The 26,390-nt window shown below is 34.8% G+C and overlaps 3 protein-coding genes across 5 annotated transcripts; 1 reads left to right on the top strand and 2 right to left on the bottom strand.

Moving 5' to 3' along the window:
- Positions 1 to 173: 173 nt before the first annotated feature.
- LOC109076996 (claudin-10-like) lies at positions 174 to 7,620 on the bottom strand. Of its 3 annotated transcripts, none has more exons than XM_042740103.1 (6): positions 7,462 to 7,620; positions 5,518 to 5,757; positions 2,605 to 2,769; positions 2,450 to 2,531; positions 1,302 to 1,412; positions 174 to 1,223 (listed from the first exon to the last, which is right to left on the bottom strand). In XM_042740103.1, exons 2-6 carry the CDS (start codon positions 5,735 to 5,737, stop codon positions 1,130 to 1,132), a joined length of 672 nt encoding a protein of 223 aa, XP_042596037.1. In that variant the 5' UTR covers positions 5,738 to 5,757; positions 7,462 to 7,620; the 3' UTR covers positions 174 to 1,129. The 3 variants fall into 3 exon arrangements, with proteins under 3 accessions (XP_042596037.1, XP_042596038.1, XP_042596039.1); XM_042740104.1 differs by having other exon boundaries at positions 5,518 to 5,738; positions 7,462 to 7,619; XM_042740105.1 differs by lacking the exons at positions 5,518 to 5,757; positions 7,462 to 7,620 and adding an exon at positions 3,973 to 4,487.
- A 1,073-nt stretch (positions 7,621 to 8,693) lies between these two features.
- Positions 8,694 to 15,956, bottom strand: LOC109077000 (presenilins-associated rhomboid-like protein, mitochondrial). The gene is made up of 10 exons (XM_042740106.1): positions 15,438 to 15,956; positions 14,840 to 15,041; positions 12,531 to 12,671; positions 12,412 to 12,460; positions 12,177 to 12,272; positions 10,572 to 10,721; positions 10,416 to 10,486; positions 10,231 to 10,332; positions 10,006 to 10,103; positions 8,694 to 9,161 (listed from the first exon to the last, which is right to left on the bottom strand). Exons 1-10 carry the CDS (start codon positions 15,623 to 15,625, stop codon positions 9,047 to 9,049), a joined length of 1,212 nt encoding a protein of 403 aa, XP_042596040.1. The 5' UTR covers positions 15,626 to 15,956; the 3' UTR covers positions 8,694 to 9,046.
- Positions 15,957 to 16,795: 839 nt separating this feature from the next.
- Positions 16,796 to 24,219, top strand: LOC109046909 (protein MB21D2). Its single transcript, XM_042740107.1, has 2 exons — positions 16,796 to 17,174; positions 21,718 to 24,219. Exons 1-2 carry the CDS (start codon positions 16,940 to 16,942, stop codon positions 22,980 to 22,982), a joined length of 1,500 nt encoding a protein of 499 aa, XP_042596041.1. The 5' UTR covers positions 16,796 to 16,939; the 3' UTR covers positions 22,983 to 24,219.
- Positions 24,220 to 26,390: the final 2,171 nt, after the last annotated feature.

Genomic DNA, 26,390 nt, shown 5'->3' on the forward strand with positions numbered 1-26,390 from the left:
TTGGAAGCATTTTATATACATTTCTTTATATAATATTAATTGTTAATATTTCAAACAGTCACAAATGCTGTTCCAATTTTGCATTTTGGTTAAATAATAGATTTATCATCTGTTTTTTATTGCCTGATATGTTTGCATTTTCAAGAAATATCAAGATAAGGTTTATAAATGTATTGATTTATGAATCTTTATTGTCAGTTCCATTCCAAGGTCTTCAGCCGAAGGGACAAGGTCAGTTTTTTAACAGGTTGGAATCAAGCACACGCTTTACACACTGTTTTCAATAAAACTGAAAATGAAAGAAATCTCTGGGATCTGGCTGATATCTGCAGTAAAACATTGAAAAAAAAAACTGTTTGCACGGTTGCAGAAACTTCACAGAATTGTTTTACTCACAGAAACAATGACAAAACACACATACTAGCAATTTCAGAAAATAAAGAGCTTTTCAAAACACCAGAACAGACCATGTAACATCTACATAACATACTAAATAGCATGAAAATTTACATGACATAGAAGTTAATGCGGGAAAAAAAGATGTTTAATGAGAAACAAATGTACAGGGGATTGATGTGATGGTGTAAAGCAATTAGTTTTTATTTTTTTAATTTTAGTTGTCATTTGTATTAGTTTTGATACTTTTTATACATTGTTATTTCAGTTTTAGTTTGAGTTATTTAAGTACTTCAAGTTAAACTAAATGAAAATGAGAAATATTGGTTTGGCGACTAGCTGAAATAAAATAAGTTTAAGTTTAAAAAAAAAATAATTTCAAGTAACTCAAGTTTTTTTCAATGATTTTGGTTTTAGTTTTAGTTCACTATAATAACTCCACTGTAAAGTGAGTGTTTCATCAGAACTGAGTCGAAGCTGATATTTTACATGCAGTGAATTATTATAAAGCATCTAACTCTTATCTGAAAGCATCTGCTGACTGAACCTTGAAAACTGAAGTCTTCTCATATAAGCGGAGAAAGTTATATACATTCTGATGCGAGATTATGAAATAATGAACCGTGCACATTCAGTCAATTAAATAAGCTCAATTCGTTGACTTCTAAAATGCAAGTACTGAACAAAATACACATTTCCACGTACAAAAAAAATGAAAGCTGAAAGGAGAGGCTCAGACATAAGCTTTAGAGGTGCTGTTTTCTGACGCCGGCGCTGGTCTGTAGATCTTCTGCGGCTGTGAAGAGCTGTAGTTATAGTCGTGACCCCTGAGAAGGAGAGAGAGAGAGAAGAATTCATCACAGATGCGTTTTCCAGCTGTGATCCGTCTCTGGTAAGAGACTCACCGTGTTTGCGCAGGTCTTGAGCTTTTAAAGGAAGTGCAGAGGATTGCTCCGCCCAGTATAGCCAGAGCGGCTGCCGCCCATCCCAGATACAGACCGGCGCCCAGTTCATACCTGAAACATACGCATGTGAGCGTGTTTATTCACCTGGAATGGCATCTACAAGATAATCCAAGGTGCTTTATGTCCAAAAGTGTGTTTTAACTCTTGAAAACCTTTGAAAACATATTCATCCAAGGCCTGTAAATGATCAAAACTTTGCTGTTTGACAAAATCTACTGCATGTCTTCTGTTGTCTGACTGAGAGGGTTTTTTATCATGTAAAAGCTCACTTCATGTGTCTTTTTGCTGTCAAATCTGGAGTGATTTTTAATATCTCCAGATGAACACTTTCTGGACTGAAGCAGTTTAGCTTTACTTGATTCTCAATCAATCATTTTTTTTGTCTCAGATCTGATCATCAGGATCTTTTGAGGAGCGGAATGATCTTCACAAGCCTCCTAAAGAAATAGCCTTTATTTCTTCATCTCTTAATCACTGTATTATATGTTTAGATCATTTCAATCTTATCTTACTAAGACACATTATTGGAGATATAGAGCGATGACTGATATTTACAAGGACATGCGTCGCTACCAATATCCAGCGACTACTAAATTGTCCCCAGCAATCATTTGGATCAATCAATTAAATGTCTTTTGTCTGCTGTTATGTCCCTACCAATGTCAAACTCAAACTTGGATATTTAGATAATTTCACAAGCATCTGCTTACTGTTATAAAGATCTCATTGCTTTACAAAACATCAGAATTTCATCATCAGCATCTGTACCAAATTGCATATTCTGTTAATAAAATTTAGCTGTTTTTTCTTCCATGTTCTCACTATATCAGACTACACTCTCAGAAAAAAAGGTACAAACCTAAAAAGTCCATATTGGTACCTTAAAGGTACATATTAGCACCTAAAAGGTACAAAAGTGTATCTTCTGAACAGGTACCGCCCCAGTGACAGCTTTTGTACCTTTTTTCTGAGAGTGTGCATGAGCCATAAAAGCCTGATGTATTGTACCAATATGTAAACATTGGGTCATATGGTGTATCTTTTTTAATATTTTGTCTGAAGGTTCAATAACCTCATCTTTTACTCACTTTGTTCCTCCGTAAAACGGATCATTAAACTCCTGAACGACTCGAGCGGCGTACCACGACACGGCTACCATAACACACACACCTGACAGAGAGAACAGGCAGAACATGTGAATATGTTCAGATCATTCAGTCCGAGTGTGTGTTATGATACTGACCTGACAGGATGAACAAGACTCCGGCTGTGAGGCTGATCTTGCCCTTCGACTCCTCAGATGTGCTGCCCAGTTTAGTGCACTTGAGGCCCATCGCGGCCAGAATAACAGCCAGCAAACCCAGAATGAGAGCGATTATCATCAGAGCTCGACAGGCCTGGATATATCCTGCAAAACACACACACAACAATCACATCATAAACACATTCCATATGCTTCAGTAATTTATGTGCAAACATACAAATGACTAAGAGTGCATGTACCAAGGGAGTAATAAAGTTAGTTGCACATGCATATTATATTTGAACCTAGCACAAGGCAATACCATGGTATTCTCTCATAAAAAAAATAAATAAAAAAAAACTCCTTTTAAAAGGTACTAATAAGCACACTTGAGGTACTAATGTTTACCTTTAAAATACTAATGTACCCATTAAGGCACAAATATGTACCATTTAGAGGGAAATATGGTACAAAAACATACCTTTTAGCTTTTTGTACCTTTTTTCTGAGAGTGTGAAATTAATATCAAAGTACCATACTATTAAGTCCAGGTCATATTTCACCCCAAAAGAGAAATAAATTAATATATAATTTATAATTAATTAATTATATTTTGATTGAAAGTAAAGCCTGTTCTTGAGACCATTGTGATTATTTTGATTCTGATATGCTTTTTTCATTTAAATTAATTATATAAAATTAAGTATTTAATTGTCATTTAGTGTTTATTGAACTGCATTTAATTTATTCTGATTTATATATATATATATATATATATACTGTATATGCAAAATATAATTGCTTAAACTTTTCTTCAATTTTTAAGCAAACTTTCGTTCAAAAGTTTGGGGTCAGAAATGAATACTTTTATTCATTTATTCATTAAGGATGCATTAAATTGATGAGAAGTGACAGTAAAGTCATTTATAATGTTACCAAAGATTTCTATTTCAAATAAATGCTGTTCTTTTGAACTTTCTATTCATCTGTGAATCATGAAAAATAAAATGTATCACAGTTTCTACAAAAATATTGGGCAGCACAACTGTTTTCAACATTGATAATAATCAGAAATGTTTCTTGAGCAGCAAACAGTATATTAGGATGATTTCTGAAGATCATGTGACACTGAAGACTGGAGTAATGATGCTGAAAATTCAGCTGCGCATCACAGAAATAAATTACATTTTAACATAGATTCACAAAAATAACAGCTATTTTAAATTATAATAATATTTCACAATTTCTACGGTATCAACTATATTAAAAATCTGACCCAAAACGAAAGAAATACGAATTCAAGTAACATGGTATATGAATATGGTAATGAATATCGAAAGAGTGTGTGTGAGTGTGTGTGTGTTTTACCAGACAGAGACAGCATGGACTCAAACTGCTTGCAGTTTGTGACGCCGGTGCTTCCCTCGGCACAGGACTGCCACAGGTTCTGATAGTACCACACAGACGTGATCACCTGATCCGAAAACGTCGAGGTGCGCCACGAATCATTCACCAACGACACGAAGGAGAGCAGCCAGCCTCCCAAACACATCAGAAACCCCAGCAGCTGAACCCCCGTCGACATGATCAAATCCACACAGTATCCAACAAACTCTAGAATGAATCCACAACAGGCTTCACACCGACCCGAGCGCTGGACCACGATGGGAGTGTGTTTGACCGTGTCAGTGTGTTATAAGAGTCATAAAACCATAAACTCTGGTCCCTCCTCTATGGCTTTCACTAGATAACACCACGGAAGTCAATACAGGAAGAGTCATGTGCCTCAATAGAGAAAAGTTTGAATTTGACCTCCAAAATAGCCTCTAAAACCCCTGACCTTTAATGAGGTCTAACTGGGGTCTAGGTGGCTTTACGAATGAGAAAGTCAAACTAAATAAACAGTCACCATCTGATTCTAAATGAACTAGATTCTGTGTGAGCCTGGACACATTTAATATATATCATAGCTGAAACAAGGGTCATTGTTATCAAGATGAACTTTGAATGATGGCTTAAAGTCTTGCCTGAACGTTTAAGACGTCTTGAAGCCAACAAATCAGTTTGTAGTTAGTTTTTTAATGTAACTGAACATTGATATAGCATTATAGTTTTTGTTAACATTATGAGTTTGCCTTTATTTTTCTGTTTTCACTTCCATTTTTTGTTTGTTTTAGAACTGTTTTGTTGTGTTTTTTGTCATTTTTTTTTATTTTTTTTTATAAAATATGTGTAAAAAAAGAGAAATGTTGCTTTGGCAACTAGCTCAAGAAAGTTTTTTTTTTTACTATAATAACCCTAATTATAGTATTCATTAATATTTTGAATTATCTTTTATTCTTATATTTTCAGTTTTCATTTTATTTTTAGTTAAGGTTTTAGTAATTTTGTTAATTATTTAAAAAATATACATATTTTTTATGTATTTTAGTTAGTAGCCACAACACTATTTTTAATTTTTATTTTTTATTATTATTATTTTTCCTCCAATATTTATTTTATTTCAACTTTGATTAAATGGTTTCGGAAGATGGTTTTAGTTTTAGTTAAAAAAAAATTCTACATGTTTTTTTTTTTTTTTAAGTAAATCCACTTCCTATAAATCAAAATTCAGTTCATCTTAAATTTGAACCCATAAATTAAAAGAATTCAATTCTAAAATTCTGAATTCTGCCCAAGAGTTAAACCACAATAAGGGTACATTTTAGACACATTTGCATAAAACTGTACTGTATTCTAGAGTAAAGGTGTGTGTGTGTGAGTGTTTTATGAGTTTTTATGACTAGTATAACCTGGTTTTGTCACAGGATTGAGCCACAGCCGTCCAGTAAAACGCTCATGATACTGTATCACTGAAACCAAGCAGCAGTATGATGTAATGCGAGCGAAGGCCATGTTGAGTGCGTGTCTCACCTGGAAGGCCCAGAACGGTCTTGAATCTCTGGCAGTGAATGGCTCCGAGCGAGTTAGACGCACACGACAGCCACAGGCCTTCAAACTGAGAGCTGGCCGTCACCACTGCCTCCCCGTGACTGGCTTTCCTCCACACGGCTGAGTTTGTGGAGCTGGACTCCAAGCACCAGCCCACGATTCCCAGAAACATTCCCATCAGCTGAAACACCGCCGCTGCCATCCTGCACGAGAGATCGGAGACTATTCACACAAACAAACAGATAAACAGCTGTGCTCAAAAGTTTACACACACCTTGCAGAATCTGAAAAATGTTCAGTATTTTACCAAAATAGAAGGGATCATACAAAATGCATGTTTATTTATTTTTTTTGTTTTTTGTTTAGTGCTGTCCCTCAGTTGTCCTCTGTGTGAAAAGATAGATCTCAAAATCATACAGTCACTGCTGGAAAGGCTTCAAATATGCAAAAGATGCTGGAAAACCAAAGAATTTGTGGATTTTTCTGAAGAATAGCGGGTAGTTTAACTGCTCAGGACAAACATAGGACACATAAACAACTATCACTAAACAAAAAACACTCCAGGTATCAACACACAGGGTATATAAACTTTTGGAAAGGGTCATTATTATAAATGCAGCTATTATTTTGTCCTGTGGTCTATATGTAAACATCTTTTATGTCTAATATCTTATTCAGGACAGTACTAAATAAAAATAAAATTTTTCACAAAACAAGTAACATTTTGCAGATTCTGCAAGGTGTAGGTAAATTTTGACCAAAACTGTCTTCTCAAAATGAAGGTTCTTCAATGGTTCTTAGGTTAAGCACACATTAGTTTTGCTTTATAGGGTTTATAATTTGCTAAGATGATTCCTCACATCAGAAGATTGGATTCTGGGTTCTTTGAAGCACCAAAACACAAATAAAACCAGAAAAGGAGATTCATCAGACTGGAAAAACACATTTGTTATATACATCCGCATGAATGCTTTATGAACAAACCCATCTATATAAAAACCTTCAAAATATAGATAGGAATAAAACTGCTAAATTTAGTGCATGCAAAAGGGTAAAATATCAAAATATGATAGAAATGTTAATGAATCCCTGAACATTTATCTAATTCAGAGACTACACTAAATATTAACTGATTATATTACACATCACAATTCAGTGACATTTCAACTTTGGTTTTTAAACTTTAAAAAATAAACACTTTTTCAATCTCAGTACTGTGTTTTAAGGTTTCACGGCCCTTTTAAGTTTCGTAAAGAACCATAAACTCTTGCAAAGAACTATTTCAGCATGAAGATTCTAAATGGAACTATTAACATCATTAAAGAATGTTTCAGTATTTCTAGAGAGAGAAATTCAGACGTGTTCTATTGTTGACTGGTCAAACGCTGGACTTCAAACTCTTGTGAAATAAAAGCAAATCATGCAGTGCTTAACTTAGATATTTATTTATCTAATAACATGCATAAAAATGTGATTCACTCATGATGATGAGTAAAGCCTTTCAGGAACCCATGTTATTTTAATATAACTGAGAAACTTTTAGTTTTTATTCATATTTTTAAAATTATTTTTTACGTTTGTGTTTTTATTTTAGTTGCTTAAGCAATTATTATTATTTTTTTACTATATAGTTTTGATTAATTTTTTATTGCAGTTTTACCATTTACATTGTTAAACAAAATGAAAATTAGAAATATTGCCTTGGCAACTAAAATAAAATCAGTGTAAGTTTTTTTTTTGTATGTTTTATTTGTTATTTAAATAATAGTAATAATGCATACTTAAAACAAAAGATACTGATAGTTAAAAAATAATAATAATAACTTGACAACAGAATATCTGACAAATATTTATCAGTTTAGACCCAAAGCACAATGAGAAATTGCTATGATCATTATATTGATGAAAATGAATTTTCACACGCACCTGTTTGGCTCCCAGTGGACTGCACCTAATAATCAAGAATGATTTAGTTAGGTTTCCCCTGAAATTGTGGCTTTTGAGCAGGGTTTTCCGTCTGTATGTAAGACAGCAGTGATGGGCGAGTGTCACTGTGTTAATATTGGCTTCAGGTCAATAACCCTGAAAAAATCAAATCCTCTTCAAAACACAAAAAGGGGGGAGAGAGATGTCCTTCTTTCCAGATGAGACTCATCTCTTGATTCAGGGTCATCCGTCTGTTTCACACATGACACCGTTTACGCCATTATCAACAAACACAACATGACGCAAAATATAATATAATATAATAACTTTTTTCTGTGTGAATTTTCAGTGTCACATGATCTTCAGAAATCATTTTAATATGCTGATTTGCTGCTCAAGAAACATTTCTGATTATTATCAATGTTGAAAACAGTTCATATTTTAGTGGAAACTGTGCTACATTTTATCTTTCGGGATTCACAGATGAATAGAAAGAATAGAATAGAAAGTTCAAAAGAACTTTAAATTTATTTGAAATGGAACTCTTTTGTTACTTACTAAATGCCTTTAATGTCACTTTTGATCAATAAAAAATAAAAATAAAAATCTTACTGACCACAAGCTTTTGAACTTTAAACCAGACTCTTGTCACAACAGGAAAACCAGAAATGTGCCAATTTGTCAACAAAAGCCTAAAATTCTAACATTAGGCTTCACTGTTTTTTCTAAATATTTAGATTTCTTGTGAATTTAGGGTGAAATATGACCGGGATGTTTCATCATGAAACCCAAACTGTGTAATTAATTAAACAAAAACCAGAAGACAACAAAACGAGTGACAATGGGAGAGAAAAGAATGATGGGATGGAAGTTAACGAGTGATAACTGTGAAACAGGAAGAGACGAGCGATACAGTGACTTCATGAAAACACGAGGAAGTGGAGAACAGACACATTGTTCGTGAGCCATTATGATACCGTGACTGTTACTGAACTTTGGTTCGATCTGAGAAAACAACACTGAAACGGTTTCTACTGATGAGACGTATAGCGCAGGTGTGTGTGTGTGTGTTATAGAGAAACAGCGTTAATCATTCACATTCAACAAGGACCAAAGTCTCATCTGAAACTCAGAACATAAACAAAACGGAAGCAGAACATAATACACACAATTATAGCAAAAGCAAATAAAAAAAAGCTGGCACCTGATCATTTTTTGAGAACAAAGAAAACTGAATTTTAAATAATAATTTTATTTTTCAAAACGACAGGTACAGACTATTTAAACATTTTAGTATCTGTACATGATGTTGAATGCCACTGAGACGTATAGCGTCCTTAGAGCTGTGTGCCGAAGCTCCGCCCCTTCAGATACATTTGCATTTTTTAACCAAGTGGGTGGAGTTAGTTGGATTCAAATTTCAAATCGGAGGCGGAGCATAGTGACATCACAGTAATACTCACTGTGACTCTCTCACAGAATACAAAACAGAATATGAGCTTCAAGTGCATGAATAGCTGTGTCAGCGTGTCTTTGTGTCCATTTCCCAAATTGGTTTTCTTCATGTCACCCATGATGCATGGCTCTAAATCGAGCCGTTTCCGCCAGCGCCCGGGCCTCTCGATCTGAAGTCATGCCACATCTTCACCAGCGGCTCTCTGTTCTTCCAAATGAGCTCGTGACCATAAATGATGTACCAGCTACAGGAAGAAACAGACATTAAACACAGAGAGAGAATCAACATTATGAAGTGGTCATTCGATGTTTACACCACCTGCTGTTAAAATGTGTCAAATCAGTGACTACATACCAGGATTATTATATTAACCCTAACTAAAACCATAAAAATAATTTCTAGCTAATTAAAATAAAATAAACATGAACTAAAACAAAATCAAATGTATAAAAAAAATTTAATTAAAACTTTTCAAAGCATTTCATTTTTGTTTAGTTAAAATTGAAGTACTAAAATAAAATAAAAAGAATAAATACAAATTTATAAAAACTATATAGACAAAATAAATAAATAAATACAAAAAAAACCATTTACTAAAACTTTCACTAAAATTATAGTGAAATCTAATAAATCAAATATTATATACTGTATTATCAAATATTAACAAAAACTATAATAGTATATTAATGATACTGAATTGACAGTGGTACAAGTAATTTTATAAACTATTAAAATATGTATTAGTATTTTGGCTTATAATTATATTTTTATTTTTATTTTTGGGTTTAATTTTAATTTTAGTCATTTCATTATTTACCATTTTTATAAGCTTCTGTTTTAATATATATCTATTTATTTCTTCAGCTTTTAATAAAATTTTTACTATTTTTAGTTTTAGTTGCCAAGGCAACATTTCTAATTTTCACTTCAAGTTTTTCATCCAATATTTATATTTTATTTCATTTCAGCTTTATTTCAATACACAAAAACAATATTTAAGAGCTCTTGTTAACAATTACAAAACTTTCACCTTTCATAAACATCTAGACTGATCTAAATGTAAGCGAAAGCAGAGATAAATCACTCACATGCCGAATAAAGCTCCACCTAAATGAGCTGCGTGATCAAAAAAACGCCATCCCAGAATCAAGCCCGCGGTATCCAAGGCGACGATGGCCTTGAGAGCCTGTTGGCAGGAGAAGATCATGAGAATGTGGCCATCATTACTAAACAAAACAACAACAACAGAAATCTCTTACACACACACACACACACACACACACACACACACACACACACACACACAGACTCACGTTTCCGGCAGTGAAGGTGTACATAGGAAGGAAGATGATGGCCAGTTTGGCTTCAGGCATTTTGGTGCAAACAGCCGCTAGGACGGCCATGATGGCCCCTGACTGACACAACGCAATAATCTGTTCACTACATCCACATGAACACTGATGAAATCCTGAAATGTTTAATCTGAAAACACACTCACCGCCCCCAGTGACGGACCAAACCGACCCATCGCTGTTTTACTCACATAACTGACAAACGTAGAAATCACACCTGAGAACATGGGCACAGAAAGATGAAATCCAATAACACTGATGAATTTAAGGAGTGTAGGATTGGACTCTTAAATGACCCAGACCTGCGGAGAGGTAGAGCGCCATGAACTGCTCTTTGCCCATCATGTTGACGATGCTCGAAGAGAAACTCCACAGCACGTACATGTTGGCCCCCATGTGGAAGAGAGAATAGTGACTGAATGTGGACAGCAGCATGGGCCAACACAGCGCCTCTGAAACCAGATCACAATCCAGATTAAATTACTGTGCAAACCAGATCACAATCTAGATTAAATAGCAGTGCAAATATCACAATTCAGATTAAATTACTGAATAAACCAGATCAGAATCCAGATTAAAATACTGCATGAACCAGATTAGAATCCAGATTAAATAACAGTGCAAAGATCACAATTCAGATTAAATTACTGAATAAACCAGATCAGAATCCAAATTAAATTACTGCATAAACCAGATTAGAATCCAGATTAAATAACTGTGCAAACCAGATCACAATTCAGATTAAATAACTGCATAAAGCAGATCAGAATCATTAAAATCCATAAACCAGAAAAGAATCCAGATTAAATAACTGCACAAACCAGATCACAATTCAGATTAAATGAATGCAAACCAGATCAGAATCAAGATTAAATGACTGCATAAACCAGATCACAATTCAGATTAAATTACTGCATAAAGCAGATCAGAATCATTAAAAAAACTGCATAAACCAGAACAGAATCAAGATTAAATAACGGCATAAACCAGATCACAATTCAGATTAAATTACTGCAAACCAGATCAGAATCAAGATTAAATGACTGCATAAACCAGATCACAATTCAGATTAAATTACTACATAAACCGGATCAGAATCCAGATTAGATAACTGCATAAAGCAGATTAGAATCCAGATTAAATGACTGCATAAACCAGATTAGAATCCAGATTAAATGACTGCATAAACCAGATCACAATTCAGATTAAATTACTGCATAAAGCAGATCAGAATCATTAAATAACTGCATAAACCAGATTAGAATCCAGAATAAATAACTGCATAAAGCAGATTAGACTCAAGATTAAATAACTGCATAAACCAGATTAGAATACAGATTAAATTACTAGAAAAACCAGACCAGAATCCAGATCAAATTACATCTTAACCATGTTATGTTGTTGTATTCTTGTCATTTTTCTTACCAGTTTTTGTTTTTAAAAATATTTCTATTTTATTTTTTAATTACATTTTAGTTGTTTTTTTCCAGTAAGTAGTTTATTTTATTTTCTCTCTTTTTAAAATTTCATCTTCATTTTAAATAACAAGAATATTTTATCGTCAATTAAAGTATAACACTCTGAATTGCAGTCATGCTACCAGAAATTTTGTGCATAATGCAGATTAATATATTACATTCATTTTTTACTCAGTTTACAAATTAATCATTATTATCAATTTGAAAATCTATATAAAAATCCAGGATGAAACTCTTTCCAACACCAAAGAAACCTGAAAACATGCCAGACTGTACAATAAAAGTGTAAATCAGACCAAGTGTAATCAGACCTTTCCAATCCAACACAAAATTCCTTATTTTGAGGCGATGTAATCAAGACTGATCTTGAAAGAGGTTTGTTATTCAGATGCAGCACATTATGAAAGTGAAACAGATGAGTGGACTCACTGGAGGAGGGGTCAGATGTGAAGTACTTGAGCATGGAGCGCTGCAGAGAAGGAACTCTCCAACAACAAAACACCAACGCATTCGCTGCAATGATGCCTGAGAGAGAGATTTGTTCAGAGAGAACAGTGCACAGAGAAATAGATGGACAGTATTGGTTTATTTAATAAAACTGCATCTAAACTGCTCATCTGTGTAATATGGATGGTTAAATTTGGTTTGTGTCATTCAGACTGACCTGTGACTGTTTTCTGTCCATCACTTAAACTGTTCCACCACTGATTCACCTGCAGAACAACAGACGTCTGTTAAAAACACGCATCGGAAAACATAAATGTCCATTAAACAGACACACACCTGCTTGCGTAAATCTCCTTGTTTCTGAGGCCGTATCTTCTCCAGCCAGTCTGCTTTCACATCGTCAAAATAACTCTGTACACGAGATTTGAGACTTTCGTACTGCCATATCGCCGCTCCGCCGAACGAACAACCTGTAAACTGAGCTGGAGTTATTACGATATTCTAAAAGATCATAATCCACACACACATTGGACTTTATTCATCAAATACAATGAATACTAATACAATGAATATGCAAATCACATATAAAATCATTTGGGCCAGTTTTACTAACAGCTTGCCCCAGTGCAAATCGCCTTTTGACGTTAAAATTGTACTGTCCGGTTTTACTAAAGACATGCAGTGATGAATTTTTGCTGAAAAGGCATGGAAACAGTTATAGTTGTGCCTGACCTTATTGAATATGCATTTGTAGGAGTTTCCCTTTCCGGTGCTAAATTTATGGGAGGAGAGTATTCAAATGAATCATGCAACGTGTTTTACTAACATTTGCACTCGTCAAATTACTGGTATTTGCACCATTATTTAATGCTCAAATAAAGCATGTCTTAAACTATTTTGTTGTTGTTAGGAGGAGGCACTGAAGTGCATGGTAGAAGAAGGGAGAGGATTTTTTCCACACGTATTAATTTAAAGCAAGAAAAATACATACCAGATTAAATGAACTGCATAAAGCAGATCAGAATCATTAAATACATGCATAAACCAGATCACAATTCAGATTAAATAACTGCACAAACCAGATCACAATTCAGATTAAATGACTGCACAAACCAGATCACAATTCAGATTAAATAACTGCATAAACCAGAATAGAATCCAGATTAAATAACTGCACAAACCAGATCACAATTCAGATTAAATAACTGCATAAACCAGAATAGAATCAAGATTAAATAACTGCACAAACCAGATCACAATTCAGATTAAATAACTGCACAAACCAGATCACAATTCAGATTAAATGACTGCACAAACCAGATCACAATTCAGATTAAATAACTGCATAAACCAGAATAGAATCCAGATTAAATAACTGCACAAAAACCAGATCACAATTCAGATTAAATAACTGCACAAACCAGATCACAATTCAGATTAAATAACTGCACAAACCAGATCACAATTCAGATTAAATAACTGCACAAACCAGATCACAATTCAGATTAAATAACTGCACAAACCAGATCACAATTCAGATTAAATGACTGCACAAACCAGATCACAATTCAGATTAAATAACTGCACAAACCAGATCACAATTCAGATTAAATAACTGCACAAACCAGATCACAATTCAGATTAAATAACTGCACAAACCAGATCACAATTCAGATTAAATGACTGCACAAACCAGATCACAATTCAGATTAAATGACTTCACAAACCAGATCACAATTCAGATTAAATGACTGCACAAACCAGATCACAATTCAGATTAAATAACTGCATAAACCAGAATAGAATCCAGATTAAATAACTGCACAAACCAGATCACAATTCAGATTAAATAACTGCACAAACCAGATCACAATTCAGATTAAATAACTGCACAAACCAGATCACAATTCAGATTAAATAACTGCACAAACCAGATCACAATTCAGATTAAATAACTGCACAAACCAGATCACAATTCAGATTAAATTGACTGCACAAACCAGATCACAATTCAGATTAAATAACTGCACAAACCAGATCACAATTCAGATTAAATGACTGCACAAACCAGATCACAATTCAGATTAAATGACTGCACAAACCAGATCACAATTCAGATTAAATGACTTCACAAACCAGATCACAATTCAGATTAAATCACTGCATAAACCAGAATAGAATCCGGATCACAATTCAGATTAAATTACACATTGTCCAAACATATTGTTTTCCAAGCCATGTTATTTTTAATTTGCTTCAGGATATAAAAGACGACTTCGAACCCTCAACTAGGGAGGTCTATCAAAACTTCTAGCAAACCTTAATTTTTTGGCTCCGGTTCTTTTCAACGTACTGTGGTTCTTTATTTGCGACTTCGCCAATTTGCGCTGCGCTTGGTATATTGCATTGGTCGATATGTAGATGAGATGTTGCGTCTATGTTCTTTAATTTGCGCATTGTTAATAAATCACCCGCAGACATTTCCACGCCCATCTGCGCTCTTGTGCTAATTTGCCCTGTTAAGTAAAACTGGCCCTTTATATTCTAACTGTCCCACTGAGCTGAACATAATTAAATATAATAATATAAATGTTTCTGCATATTTCATCAACAAGGCCTGCCATGCATCAGCAAAATATACCTACCCCTATGGTGAAGACAAATGGTTTGACCAGTCTGCCAAATGACCTGGCGGGTACATGTGGGGTGGGCGGGTCTGGAGCAGGAGCCACGCCCTTCTTGTGTAGGATTTCATTTAGCTCCGCCTCTTCTGCCACACCCTTCTTTGGCTCCACCTTCTTTGCTACCTTGCGGAAGCCACACCTCTGCTGCGTCTGAAGAGTGAATCTATTTGGAGCAAAACAAGCATCAAATATTGCATTTAATATATATATATATTTTTTTAATAGGTGGAACGTGGAAAATAAAACAGTAACTCAAAAATGTTATCTTAATTTATAAAGACTTGTTTTATAAAAGTAGCCTTGTATAGAACTTCTAAACAACATACGTAATGCATTTATTTTTAATAACGTAATGACGTTTTTACGAGTGGAATAAGCAGACGTTTATAATCTAAACAGCTGCTTGTTACCATTATGTTTACAGTGATATTCATTCCATTACAAGATGGAACACTTTAAGCTGAAGCTTTAATGATGAGCTGATTAAAGCCCCTAAAGCTGCTGTGAGTGATGCGAGGCGCTCAGGATATAAACACGCAGTCAGAGGAGTGTGTGTTACCTGTTCGTCAGGTAGTGTGTGCTGATGATGTCCTCTGAAACCCATCTAAACACTGCAGCCCTCGCCGCCATCATCACTGCTGCGACCCCACAAGAGCTTGTGATGCAGCTGCTGCTTCCACTTCCGCTTCCGGCCTGGAGCGCGCCCACAGCGGCGCCTGCTGGAGGAGAAAGAAAAGTAACATGCATTTTAATTCTAATTCATATTTAGCAGAGTTTAACATTTTACAAAGCTTGCAAAAATCAGATTTTGATATGTTTGCATGCTTAGACAATTTGTTTATTTTTATGAATATGTTATTGGGCAGGCTTTGCGTTTATGAATTTATTCATTTATTTTCAGATTTGCACATTTATTTATTTTTATTCACTCATTTAATTTACTCATTTGCAGAACAGTGTTAATTAATGTTTTATATTTGGAAGTGTTTGTACATTTGCTTTTATATCAGTTTATTAATTTACTATTTTTGAGTTAATTAATTATTTTATTTTCTTGCAGTTGTTTAGTTTACTCATTTGTGGCAGAGTTACACATTTATTTAATTTAATAATTGCATGCTTTCACATTTGTTTATTTTTATTCATTTATTATTTTGGCAGAGTTGCCGCATTTGTTTTTATTTGTATTTACGTTTTTTAAATAAATAAATAAATTAATTAATTAATTAATTTTATTCATATTATTTATTTGCACGTTTGGGAATTTGTTAATTTTTTATTCACTAATTATGTGGCAGGGTTTGCACATTTCTTTTTATTATATTTGTATTAATTGTATCAATTTGTTTTTATCAGAGTTGTTTTATTTGTTTATTTGCATATTGCACATTAGTTTATTTATTTTATTCATATTATTTATTTATTTATTTGCACGTTTGGGAATTTCTTTATTCACTAATTATGTGGCAGGGTTTACAAAATGAACAATTTCTCAAAATATATAAATAAAATAAATTAAGAAAAACTAAAAAAAAAAATAGTAAAATTATACAAATACATTTTAAAAAAGCGCAGAAGCTGCTACAAAAATAAATGAGTGAAATAAACAAACGTACAAGCGTGCAAATAAATTAATTAATTAACTCTGACAAAAGTAGAAATTCATACAATTAATAAAAATACAATAAAAGCAAATGTGCAAACCTCCTGAAAATGAAATGCGGAGGAAATAAATAAATAAATAAATAAATAAATAAATAAATAAATGAGTGAATAAATATAAAAATGTGTATTTACACAGAAAAAATAAATATTATTAAATATTCATGTATTTAATATAAATATTAATGTATTTAATTAATTAATTATGGAGTTAACTATTTATTTATATATTTCAGCATTTATTTAATGATTTAATTTGGAGTAATCTGGCCCTCCATAGTTTTAAAAAATAAAAAATAAATAAATAAATCAGTGTCCGCAGCTGCGCATCATCCGCCTCCAGCTTCAATACAGCGCCTGCGCTCCGCGGCTCCGGTTCACCGTCTCCTCCTCGCAAACATGGCGGCGCCTGCGCTCTCCAGCCGGGCTAGTTCAGCTGGCAGCAGCCCCACCGCCACCCCGAGCAGCACCAAACACGTCCCGCAGGCCCCTGAGCTGGACTTCAGGTCCGGAGCCAGGATCGAGGAGCTCAACCGGCTGATCGCCGAGTTCAGCAAGCACGAGCAGCGCGAGTACGACGACCAGCGCGCGCTCGAGATCCACACGGCCAAGGACTTCATCTTCTCCATGCTCGGTGAGGAAGAGCTCTGCTCCTGACACAATGCAACTCATGCATGCATGCATCTGAAAGAGAAAGTGCGTTTTTGCGCGTTCAGTGCGTCTGTCTTTGTCTTTGCGCTTCGTTCTGCGTTCAGCAGCGGATGGGTGTGTTTGCAGCTTCAACACCCTCCACTCGTGTTTGCGCTGCTATTCTGATGCTTTATTTGCATGAGATGTCAAAATCAGATCATCTGCTTGCTGCTAAATGAACATATCAGCTAAAAATGTATATTCTGTCATTGTTTACTCAACATCATGGACGCATGTCTTTCAGTCCTCTCTGGAAAACAAAAGGAGATGCACAATTTCCAAGCCTTTCTGCTTTCAGTTTTCATGCAGTGAAAGGTCAGCAGTGGCTTTCAAGAAAAACATTTAAATGCCTGTAAGTGACATGTAAGTAATGGCAGAATTGTCATTGCTTTGGGTTTAATTATTAGAAGGAAAAACAAGGCAAAGACAGCATGAGGAAAAGCAAACGTGAAAACTAAAATAAATAAAATTAAATGAAAATAACAAAAACCTGCAAATAAATAATTACATTTATAGTTAAATAAACGGCCAAATGTGAATAAAATGAGCAAATCTGGAAACTTAATGGCAATAAATTAATTAATAAATACATTTAAAAAATATAAATCCAATGCATGCAAATAAAACAAAATTCTTCTTTTTTGGAAACTCTGATTGTGTACAAAAAAATCTTTGGGACTATATCTGATGCGCATGAAAAATATGCATCACATTAACCACATGAATAGTTTGTTTATAACTTAAAAATTAAAAAATGTTGTATGCAATTCATATACACAAGTCTTACATTTAGGTCTAAATATGTTTTGGAGTGGAATAAAAATGCAATGTTCAGCAGGAATAAGTGGCGCCAGTACGAAGAGCATCACTAGAACATAAAAGCTGCATGTATTTGTAAAAGAGTTGAATTCTCAGAGACGCTGAACAGAGGTGCTGCACTGTGAAGCAGCAGAGATCTGTCCAGATGCGTGAGTTCAGCCTCAGGGCCTTTCACTGACTCACTGTCAGCCGTGCAGATGCACACTCATCTGTGCTGGAGAGCAATCTGAGGACAGGAGGAAATCAAAACGGCCAGTGCTTACTATTTTAAATCACGTTAGGAAAGTAAAATTGGTTGCAATCGCTGTCGGGTCATTCTGTGTGCCAACTACCTCTGCTAAAACTTTTGGATCTGTTAGTATTTTTTCTGAAGAAAGACAAACATAAATAGTGATGAAAACCAGAATATGGATTCATTTTCTGAGTAATCCACTATTTTGTAGAGGGGGGCCAAAAGGTCAGTTTTCACCTGAGATTCAGAGCCAAATTACAGGCTGAAGAAATAACTTTAGAGAGATGGCAGCATCGCTGTGTTATTTTTACACAGAGATTGTTAGATCTGTTAGTAAAATCTGTTGACTTTAGCAATACTTGTTATATTATATGCCAATGGTGACCATTGAAAAATGGGTGAAAAAGCATTTTGAGTTCTTTAGAGTGTTTCGCCCCCAAAGTTTGCATGCATGTTGCTCAAGAAGTATTAAAGATATCCTTTCAGACTTCGGGGTAACATTTTACAATAAGGGTGTCATTTGTTAATGTATTAACTAACACGATCAAACAATGAACAATACATAAATTACAGTATTTATTAATCCTTGTTAATGTTAGTTAATAAAAATACAGTCGTTCATCGTTCGTTCGCAGTGCATTAACTAATGTTAACAAACACAACTTGTGATTTTTAATAATGCATTAGTAAATGCTCAAATTAACATTAGTATTAATAAATGTTGTAGAAGTATTGTTCGTTCTTAGTTCATGTTAACTAATAAACCTTATTGTAAAGTGTTACTTTTCTTATGCTATATCTTCATTTTTAATGCCCTAATTCAGGTCTCCAGGAGTAAATTGTTGAATTGTACACATTTTCAGCGGGCGAAAAACAAAATATGCGTCACTTTGCATATAGCTGATGCTCGTTTCTTTAAAAAAGGAATGTCTGAAGAACACATAATGTTGAAAATAGAAATATACATTGTTTCCCTCTGCCAAAATGATTGCATGTAACACACCTGTCCCGAGTGCCACAAATATACTTTTTGCATGACTGTAACTCAAGAAGTATTAACAGTATCTCAATATACTGTCACATCCTGGTTCCTAGACTTTTCTTTTGCTATCCTCATTTATATGGTTCAATAGTGATCTGTTAAATTATACACATTTTCAAATTGTCATTTTGATCCCCTTCTACAAAATAGTGGATTACTCGGTGGAAATACATCCATGATATCTAATATTTTTCCTTTTCTTCTTCATTCATGTACTACTTTCAACAGCAAAAAAATGATCAAAATCAAATTTTTGATTTCGGCTCTGGTTGAGGCGACGCAGAATGACCCTCTTGCATGCTGAGCTGAGTTTACTGTGCTCTTGTTATGGTAGATCCTCAAAATTGTGGGCCTGAAGGTGTATTTCTGAATGTTGAACTCGCTGTGGCCTCTGGAGGAGTGTGTCAGATGTTCAGGGCTCACACATACACACATACACTAAGTTGTTTTGGTTTTTCTGAGCGTCTCTGGAGGTTCTTCTGCTGCTGAAGGGAGATTTTAATACCCATGAGTCACTGGCTGGTGCATGTACACTTCATCATGAGCTTGAGCTCAGGTGTGACTGGGGATTATTTTCTTCAGGAGTCAGTTGGCTGTTTCTCTCAGTGTCTTGTCTAGAAATGTTCCTATAGACTCTCTTGCATGTGCTCTGTTGCTCTTGTGGTTATAGATTAACCTTTATGTCAATTGCTTTATTGTGAAATTTTGTTCTGTGAAGCAATGCCTGCATTCTCTCTAATGTTGCACTCACCTCTCGCCAAAACTACAGAAATTGTGAAACAACATTACAACATGGAAATTGTTAGTTTTTGTGGCAACGCTCATGACACTGAAGTGCATTCATTTAAAGAAACTTAATCTCTATGCTTAAGATGTTTGCATTAATTTAAACTTATTTAATTGCATTAAACATACTTGAAAATTATTTTGCAATGCCATTTTGTCACGTTATACAGGTGCACATTTAATTCACCTCCCTATTCTCTTGCAAAACTGCATTTTAAACTGCATGCAGAGCAAAAACCAAGTGTGTGAAGGCTAGGTTTTCATCAAATTTCAGACTTGCACTGTTTTAAAAACCATTTCAGGAACTATTGTTTTCAAAAAGGAACTTTACTTTCACAAATTGCACATCAGGACTTCTATAAATACACACAAACACAAACCCTGACACACAGTCTCTTTGGGTGAATCTAATGAAAACACATCATGATAAAAGTACTGTAATTATAGAGTGTATTGCATGAAGAAAACAAAGCCTATTTTAGAACCATATTTTCCCATTGTGATGCTAAATTCATGGCCTTTTTAAAATTAACATTAGGTTTTAATAAATAATAATAAAATAACAATAAATTACAGTTTATAAATCAAAAGTAATGCAGTGATACAGAAATACTTGTTTATATAATTATATAAATATAAAATACAAATTTATATAATATCGTTTTGACAACTACATTAATGAGAGTTGGAAAGAAAAAAGTGCTTAATTGTCATGAATAGACTTGATGATATTGTACAATATTTCAAGTGGGTTTCAGGAGTTGCAATCCTTAAAAAATCAAATCAGAAAATCTGCAAGCTGCAAAACATGATAGGTGCATTGAATAATTTTTGTTTTTGTGGTCATTTTGATCATTATGTGATGTACTTTGTTACAAGCTGTTTCAGCTTATTATTATAAGTTCAACAAAAACATGGATGGGTTTTCTTATAAACTTCGCGAGTAAAATATTGTCTGGGTAAATTTTATGCAAGATCTTTAAATTAATTTATCTTACTTTTTTGAAATACGAAATTTGTGGAGTAACAGTCTCTAATTAACGTTCTTTAGGATAGAATTCCAATAAAACTTTCCCTCTTGGAATAACTTTCCTTTTGCCATGAAAGACTTGTATAACATCTATATGTTTTTACATAAAATCATACTTCATAAGGTAAAGAACATTCTGTGAAAATGTAACATTGATATTTTTAGTATTGACTGAGGATTTAGAATAAGGTCTTCAGAATAAGACATTAACATGTGCTTTTTAAGTAATAATAAACAGCCAATGTCCCTGTAATAGTCATGTTAATAACCAACTAGTTAATATTGAGAATTGGACACTAAAGTGTTACTAATATTTTTATTAGGAATTTAAAGTGAGAAACGTGCATAAAAAGCATGCATTTTAAGGTTAGACTCTAAATTTTGATGTAAAATCCACTGTTGTATGGTATATAAATGTTCTACACAGTATTAAGTTCAGTTACATAAGAAGTAACTGTAATTAAATTACAGAAAAAAATAAGAGCAATCCCTTACTTTCCCTTACTCAAGGGAAAAGTATTTAAATTACAGTAACTAGTTACACCCGACACTGTAACGATGTAATTTTCTGTTTCCAGGCATGGTGCAGAAGTTGGACCAGAAGCTTCCGGTTGCTAACGAGTACCTGCTGTTGTCCGGCGGGGTCCGGGAAGGCGTGATTGACATGGATCTGGACGAGTTGACGGTGTACGCGCGGGGAGCTGATTACGACATGGACTTCACGTTACTGGTTCCTGCGCTCAAACTCCACGACCGAAACCAGCCGGTCACACTAGACATGCGTCACTCGGCGCTCTGCCACTCCTGGCTCAGCCTGCGTCTGTTCGACGAGGGAACCATCAACAAGTGGAAGGACTGTTGCACGGTTGTAGACCATGTTAACGGCGCCACCAATTACTTTTTCTCACCCACGCTGGTGGCCGACTGGTTCTATGAATCCATTAGCATGGTTCTGGCGGAGATTCAGAAGAAGCCGCAGCGTGGCGTCCCGCGCGTCGAGAAGGTCGAGCGCAACGCAACCGTCATCTCCATCATTTTGGGCGTCGGAGGCAGTCGGATGCTGTACGATGTTGTTCCAGTTGTGTCATTCAAAGGCTGGCCAGCGGTGGCCCAAAGCTGGCTAATGGAGAACCATTTTTGGGACGGGAAAATCACCGAGGAGGAAGTGATTATTGGTTTTTTTTTTTTGCCTGCTTGCTCTTCTACAGGCCAGAAGGAAAACGAATGGCGCTTGTCGTTTGCGCGCAGCGAGGTGCAGCTGAAGAAGTGCATCTCTGCGAGTCTCATGCAGGCGTACCAGGCTTGTAAAGCTCTGATTATTAAGCTTCTCTCTCGACCCAAAGCCATCAGCCCGTATCACCTGCGCTCGCTCATGCTTTGGGCCTGCGACCGCCTGCCGCATACGTACTTGGCGCAGGAAGATTACGCCGCGCACTTTTTGCTCGGGTTGATCGATGACTTGCAGCACTGCTTGGTGAATAAGACCTGTCCGAATTACTTTATCCCGCAATGCAACATGCTAGAGCACCTCAGCGACGACACGGCCATGCTGCATGCGCGCAAGCTGTCGTCTGTTCGCTCCGACCCAGCAGAACACTTGCGAAGCGCAATAGAGCACGCTAAAGCCGCGTCGCGACTCACGCTTGAGCTCCAGTGGCGTGGAGGAAGCTCAAACTTGTCGTCTCCCCTGTTAGAAACCGGAGCCGATCAGCAACCAGACGACCGGCTCGCGAAGAAACTCCAGCAGCTGGTCACAGAGAATCCTGGGAAGTCCATCTCAGTCTTCATCAACCCAGACGACGTCACGCGACCTCACTTTCGCATCGATGACAAATTCTTCTGAAGCCACCCCAACTGATCTGATTGGGTGCTGGCTGCAGATGACCTCACATTTCCACTGATGACAAATTATTCTGAAGCCACGCCCTCTGATCTGATTGGGCGCTGATTGGGGATGAGCTCAATTTTACATCCATGATACATTTTTCTGAAACCACGCCCACTGATCTGATTGGGCGCTGCCTGCAGGCGACCTCATGCAACTTCATTTTTGCATTGATGATTTTTCTGAAGCCACGCCCCTTGATCTGATTGGGTGCTTACTGGGGACAAGCTCACTTCCGCATTGATGACAGATTCTCCTGAAGCCACGCTCTCTGATCTGATTGGCGCTGACTTTTTTTTTTTTCCTGATTTTTTTCTGTTTTTGAGAGTCCCAGAAGCAGGAAGCCATGTGTTTTGCACAGTGCTGGAGATGTGAAACGCTTCAGGCTCTGAATGTGATGTTAAAAATGGACATGATCTTGTTTCACTGCTGCCAGTTTGAAGTTGTGTTCACATCTGTTCCTCCCCATTATGGATGTCTGGCTTTTACGGGAAGGAAAGAGAGAGAGCAGGAGATTTATGGAAGGATGTGGAGGGAGGACGGTTTGTGCATGGCTCACATTGAAAACAGGAAATCCATAACTCCACTCAGAAGTGCAATTAGACAAAATGTGTTTATACGCTTTACTTGTAAGTACACTGTAACATGATACTGTAAACACGCTATTATAGACACCGTCGTTTCACAAACACACTCACAGAAGAACTGTATTCTCACAAACTGCACATTAGGACTCCAAAAATACACACAAACACACTCCCTGTGAAGATGGATGTTTGTTTCATTTTAACACACAGTCTGTTGAGGTGAATCTCATGGAAACATTTACGCGTATCATTCTACCCCCTAAAATTCTGAGTAATTATGTTGCATTAAAAAATAAAGCCTATTTTAGAACTATAAAGAAGTTTTCATTGTGACAATATTTTCATGACATTTAAACCCATTTTAATCCTAAATTGACCATTTTTTATTTAATTGTATTAAATATAATTGTATTAATTTCTTTTTAAAATTTTAAAAAGCCTAAATTAAAGATACACCGTACATTAATTAATATTGCAGTTTAAATAAAATACATATTTTTGCATTTCATTAATTAGAATTGCAAGGTAAAAAATGCTTGTCATGAAAAATCTTGATCCTAAAATAGGCTTTAAAATTGCTTTCGTGAGATTCACCCCTTGAAAAAATTCTAAACACAAAACTTTATTTGTGTTTATATATATATATATATATATATATAATATATATATATATATATATATATATATATACATACAGACATACATACATACATACATACATACATACATACATACATACATATATATATATATATATATATATATATATATATATATATATATATATATATATATATATATATATATATATATATATATATATATATGGGTCTAAGAAGAAAAAGGGTTTAATTATAAAAACAATAAGTGTAATACTGCTTTAAATTGTTGTTGCCCCCCCCCCCCAAAAAAAAAAATTAAAAAGTTTTCTGTTTAATTTAATTGCAATTTTGTTTTTGTTTTTCTGAGCAAATAATAAATATCATACATTTTCCCCTGATTTGTAGAAGACACCCACTAAAATGTCATTCAGTGTAACAATCTTGTCAGGCATATTTACAACAAAAATCAATTTATGACTTATTAAAAGACTAATTACTTTCACCCCAAATACTAATGAGTTGTAATTTTACATTTTTAAAATTTCTCACTATCCTAGGTTTTGCCCATTTGTCAGTAAGATTTTTTTACTCATTTAAAACACAATCAAATTTAATATGCTCCCTTATATTTTTTTATGTTTTTATATGCACAGGTCAGAATAAGCACGTTGTTTGAATTTTTACATGAATATTGTGTTACACTGAATGACAATGTAACATTATTTCAACCAAATTTTGACATTTTATTCTCCAAAAACTTATTTGAAACCTTAAAATTAGACACTTTACTTACATTTAATGTGCTTTCTATGGACATAAAATCACTTTTGTAAATTTCTTTAAATGCGGACATCTTATCGTCTTTGACCCATATATATATATATATGCTGCTAAACATGATAGGTGCATTGAATCATTTGTTTTTGTAATAATTTGAGGATTTTGATCATTATGTGATGTGCTTTGTAACTGTATATACTGGTGTAATTAACCCCGCCTACTTCTCCCAGACCAATCAGCCTCCGCCAATCATGTGATGTGCACTCATATAATTACTGACACATGCATATCTTTGCATGTTATTGGCAGATGGGACGGTTTAGAACAGACCAAACGTTAATCTTCAAGCTCTACAGGGACCAATCGTAATGCCTTATCACAGAAAATCAACCAGTTGGGTGTTTTTATTCCGATTAAGGGGATCCTAAAGACCCTTTTATAGCCCCACCACGCGTTCCTTTATATCTAATTCAGGACATATCAGAACTAAACAGAACATTGATTTATTTGAGCTGTCGTCAGTAGGCTAATGTCCATGAGAATTGTGTGTACATGTTATTCTAATGCTTGATAATATCTCTAACATGCCGGCAGGCTTATGGACACCTCGGCAAAATAACATATCTGCTCTGGATCAGTGTTGCATTGCATTTTAAACTTGTGTTTGGTAAATAAAGCTGTACAGAAGTGCAAAAGTGTGAGGAAGACTTTATTTATTCTGTTTCACATCTCCAAAACGACCTAAAAAAATGATTCAGTATAAATAAAGCAAATTCAGTTCCTATATTTGAGGTTCAAAAGTTTAAGATTGTTTAATGTTTTTGAAGAAGACTCTTCTGCTCACCAATGCTGCATTTATTTGATAAAAATACAGTAAAAACAGTAATATTATAAAATATTACCATTTAAAATAACTGTTTTTTTATGTAAACAGTGTAAAATGTAATTTATTCCTGTGATCAAAACTGAATTTTCAGCATCATTACTCCAGTCTAATATGCTGATTTGCTGCTCAAGAAACATTTCTGATTATTATTGAAAACAGTTGTGTTGCTTCATATTTTTAAGGAAACAGTGATGCATTTTAATTTTTCAGGATTTTTTGATGAATCGAAAGTTCAAAAGAACAGCATTTATTTGAAACAGAAATCTTCTGTGGCACTAAAGATGCCTTCACTGTCACTTTATCAATTTAATGCATTCTTATTGAATAAAAGTATTAATTTCTCACAAAAACGTTTGTGAGATTAGTAGACAGCAACATCAACTGATTTTGTCCCTTTCTTTGACTCATTATGTAGCCAGTCTGCCAAAAGCTGCTATATTTATGCACAAAATTGGATTGCAAGAATGACATCAGTGTTGCATGCAACCATTTGAAGCATTTAACCTCCTGT

Source organism: Cyprinus carpio, chromosome B15 (genome assembly GCF_018340385.1).
Source record: "Cyprinus carpio isolate SPL01 chromosome B15, ASM1834038v1, whole genome shotgun sequence".
Taxonomy (NCBI): Eukaryota; Metazoa; Chordata; class Actinopteri; order Cypriniformes; family Cyprinidae; genus Cyprinus; species Cyprinus carpio.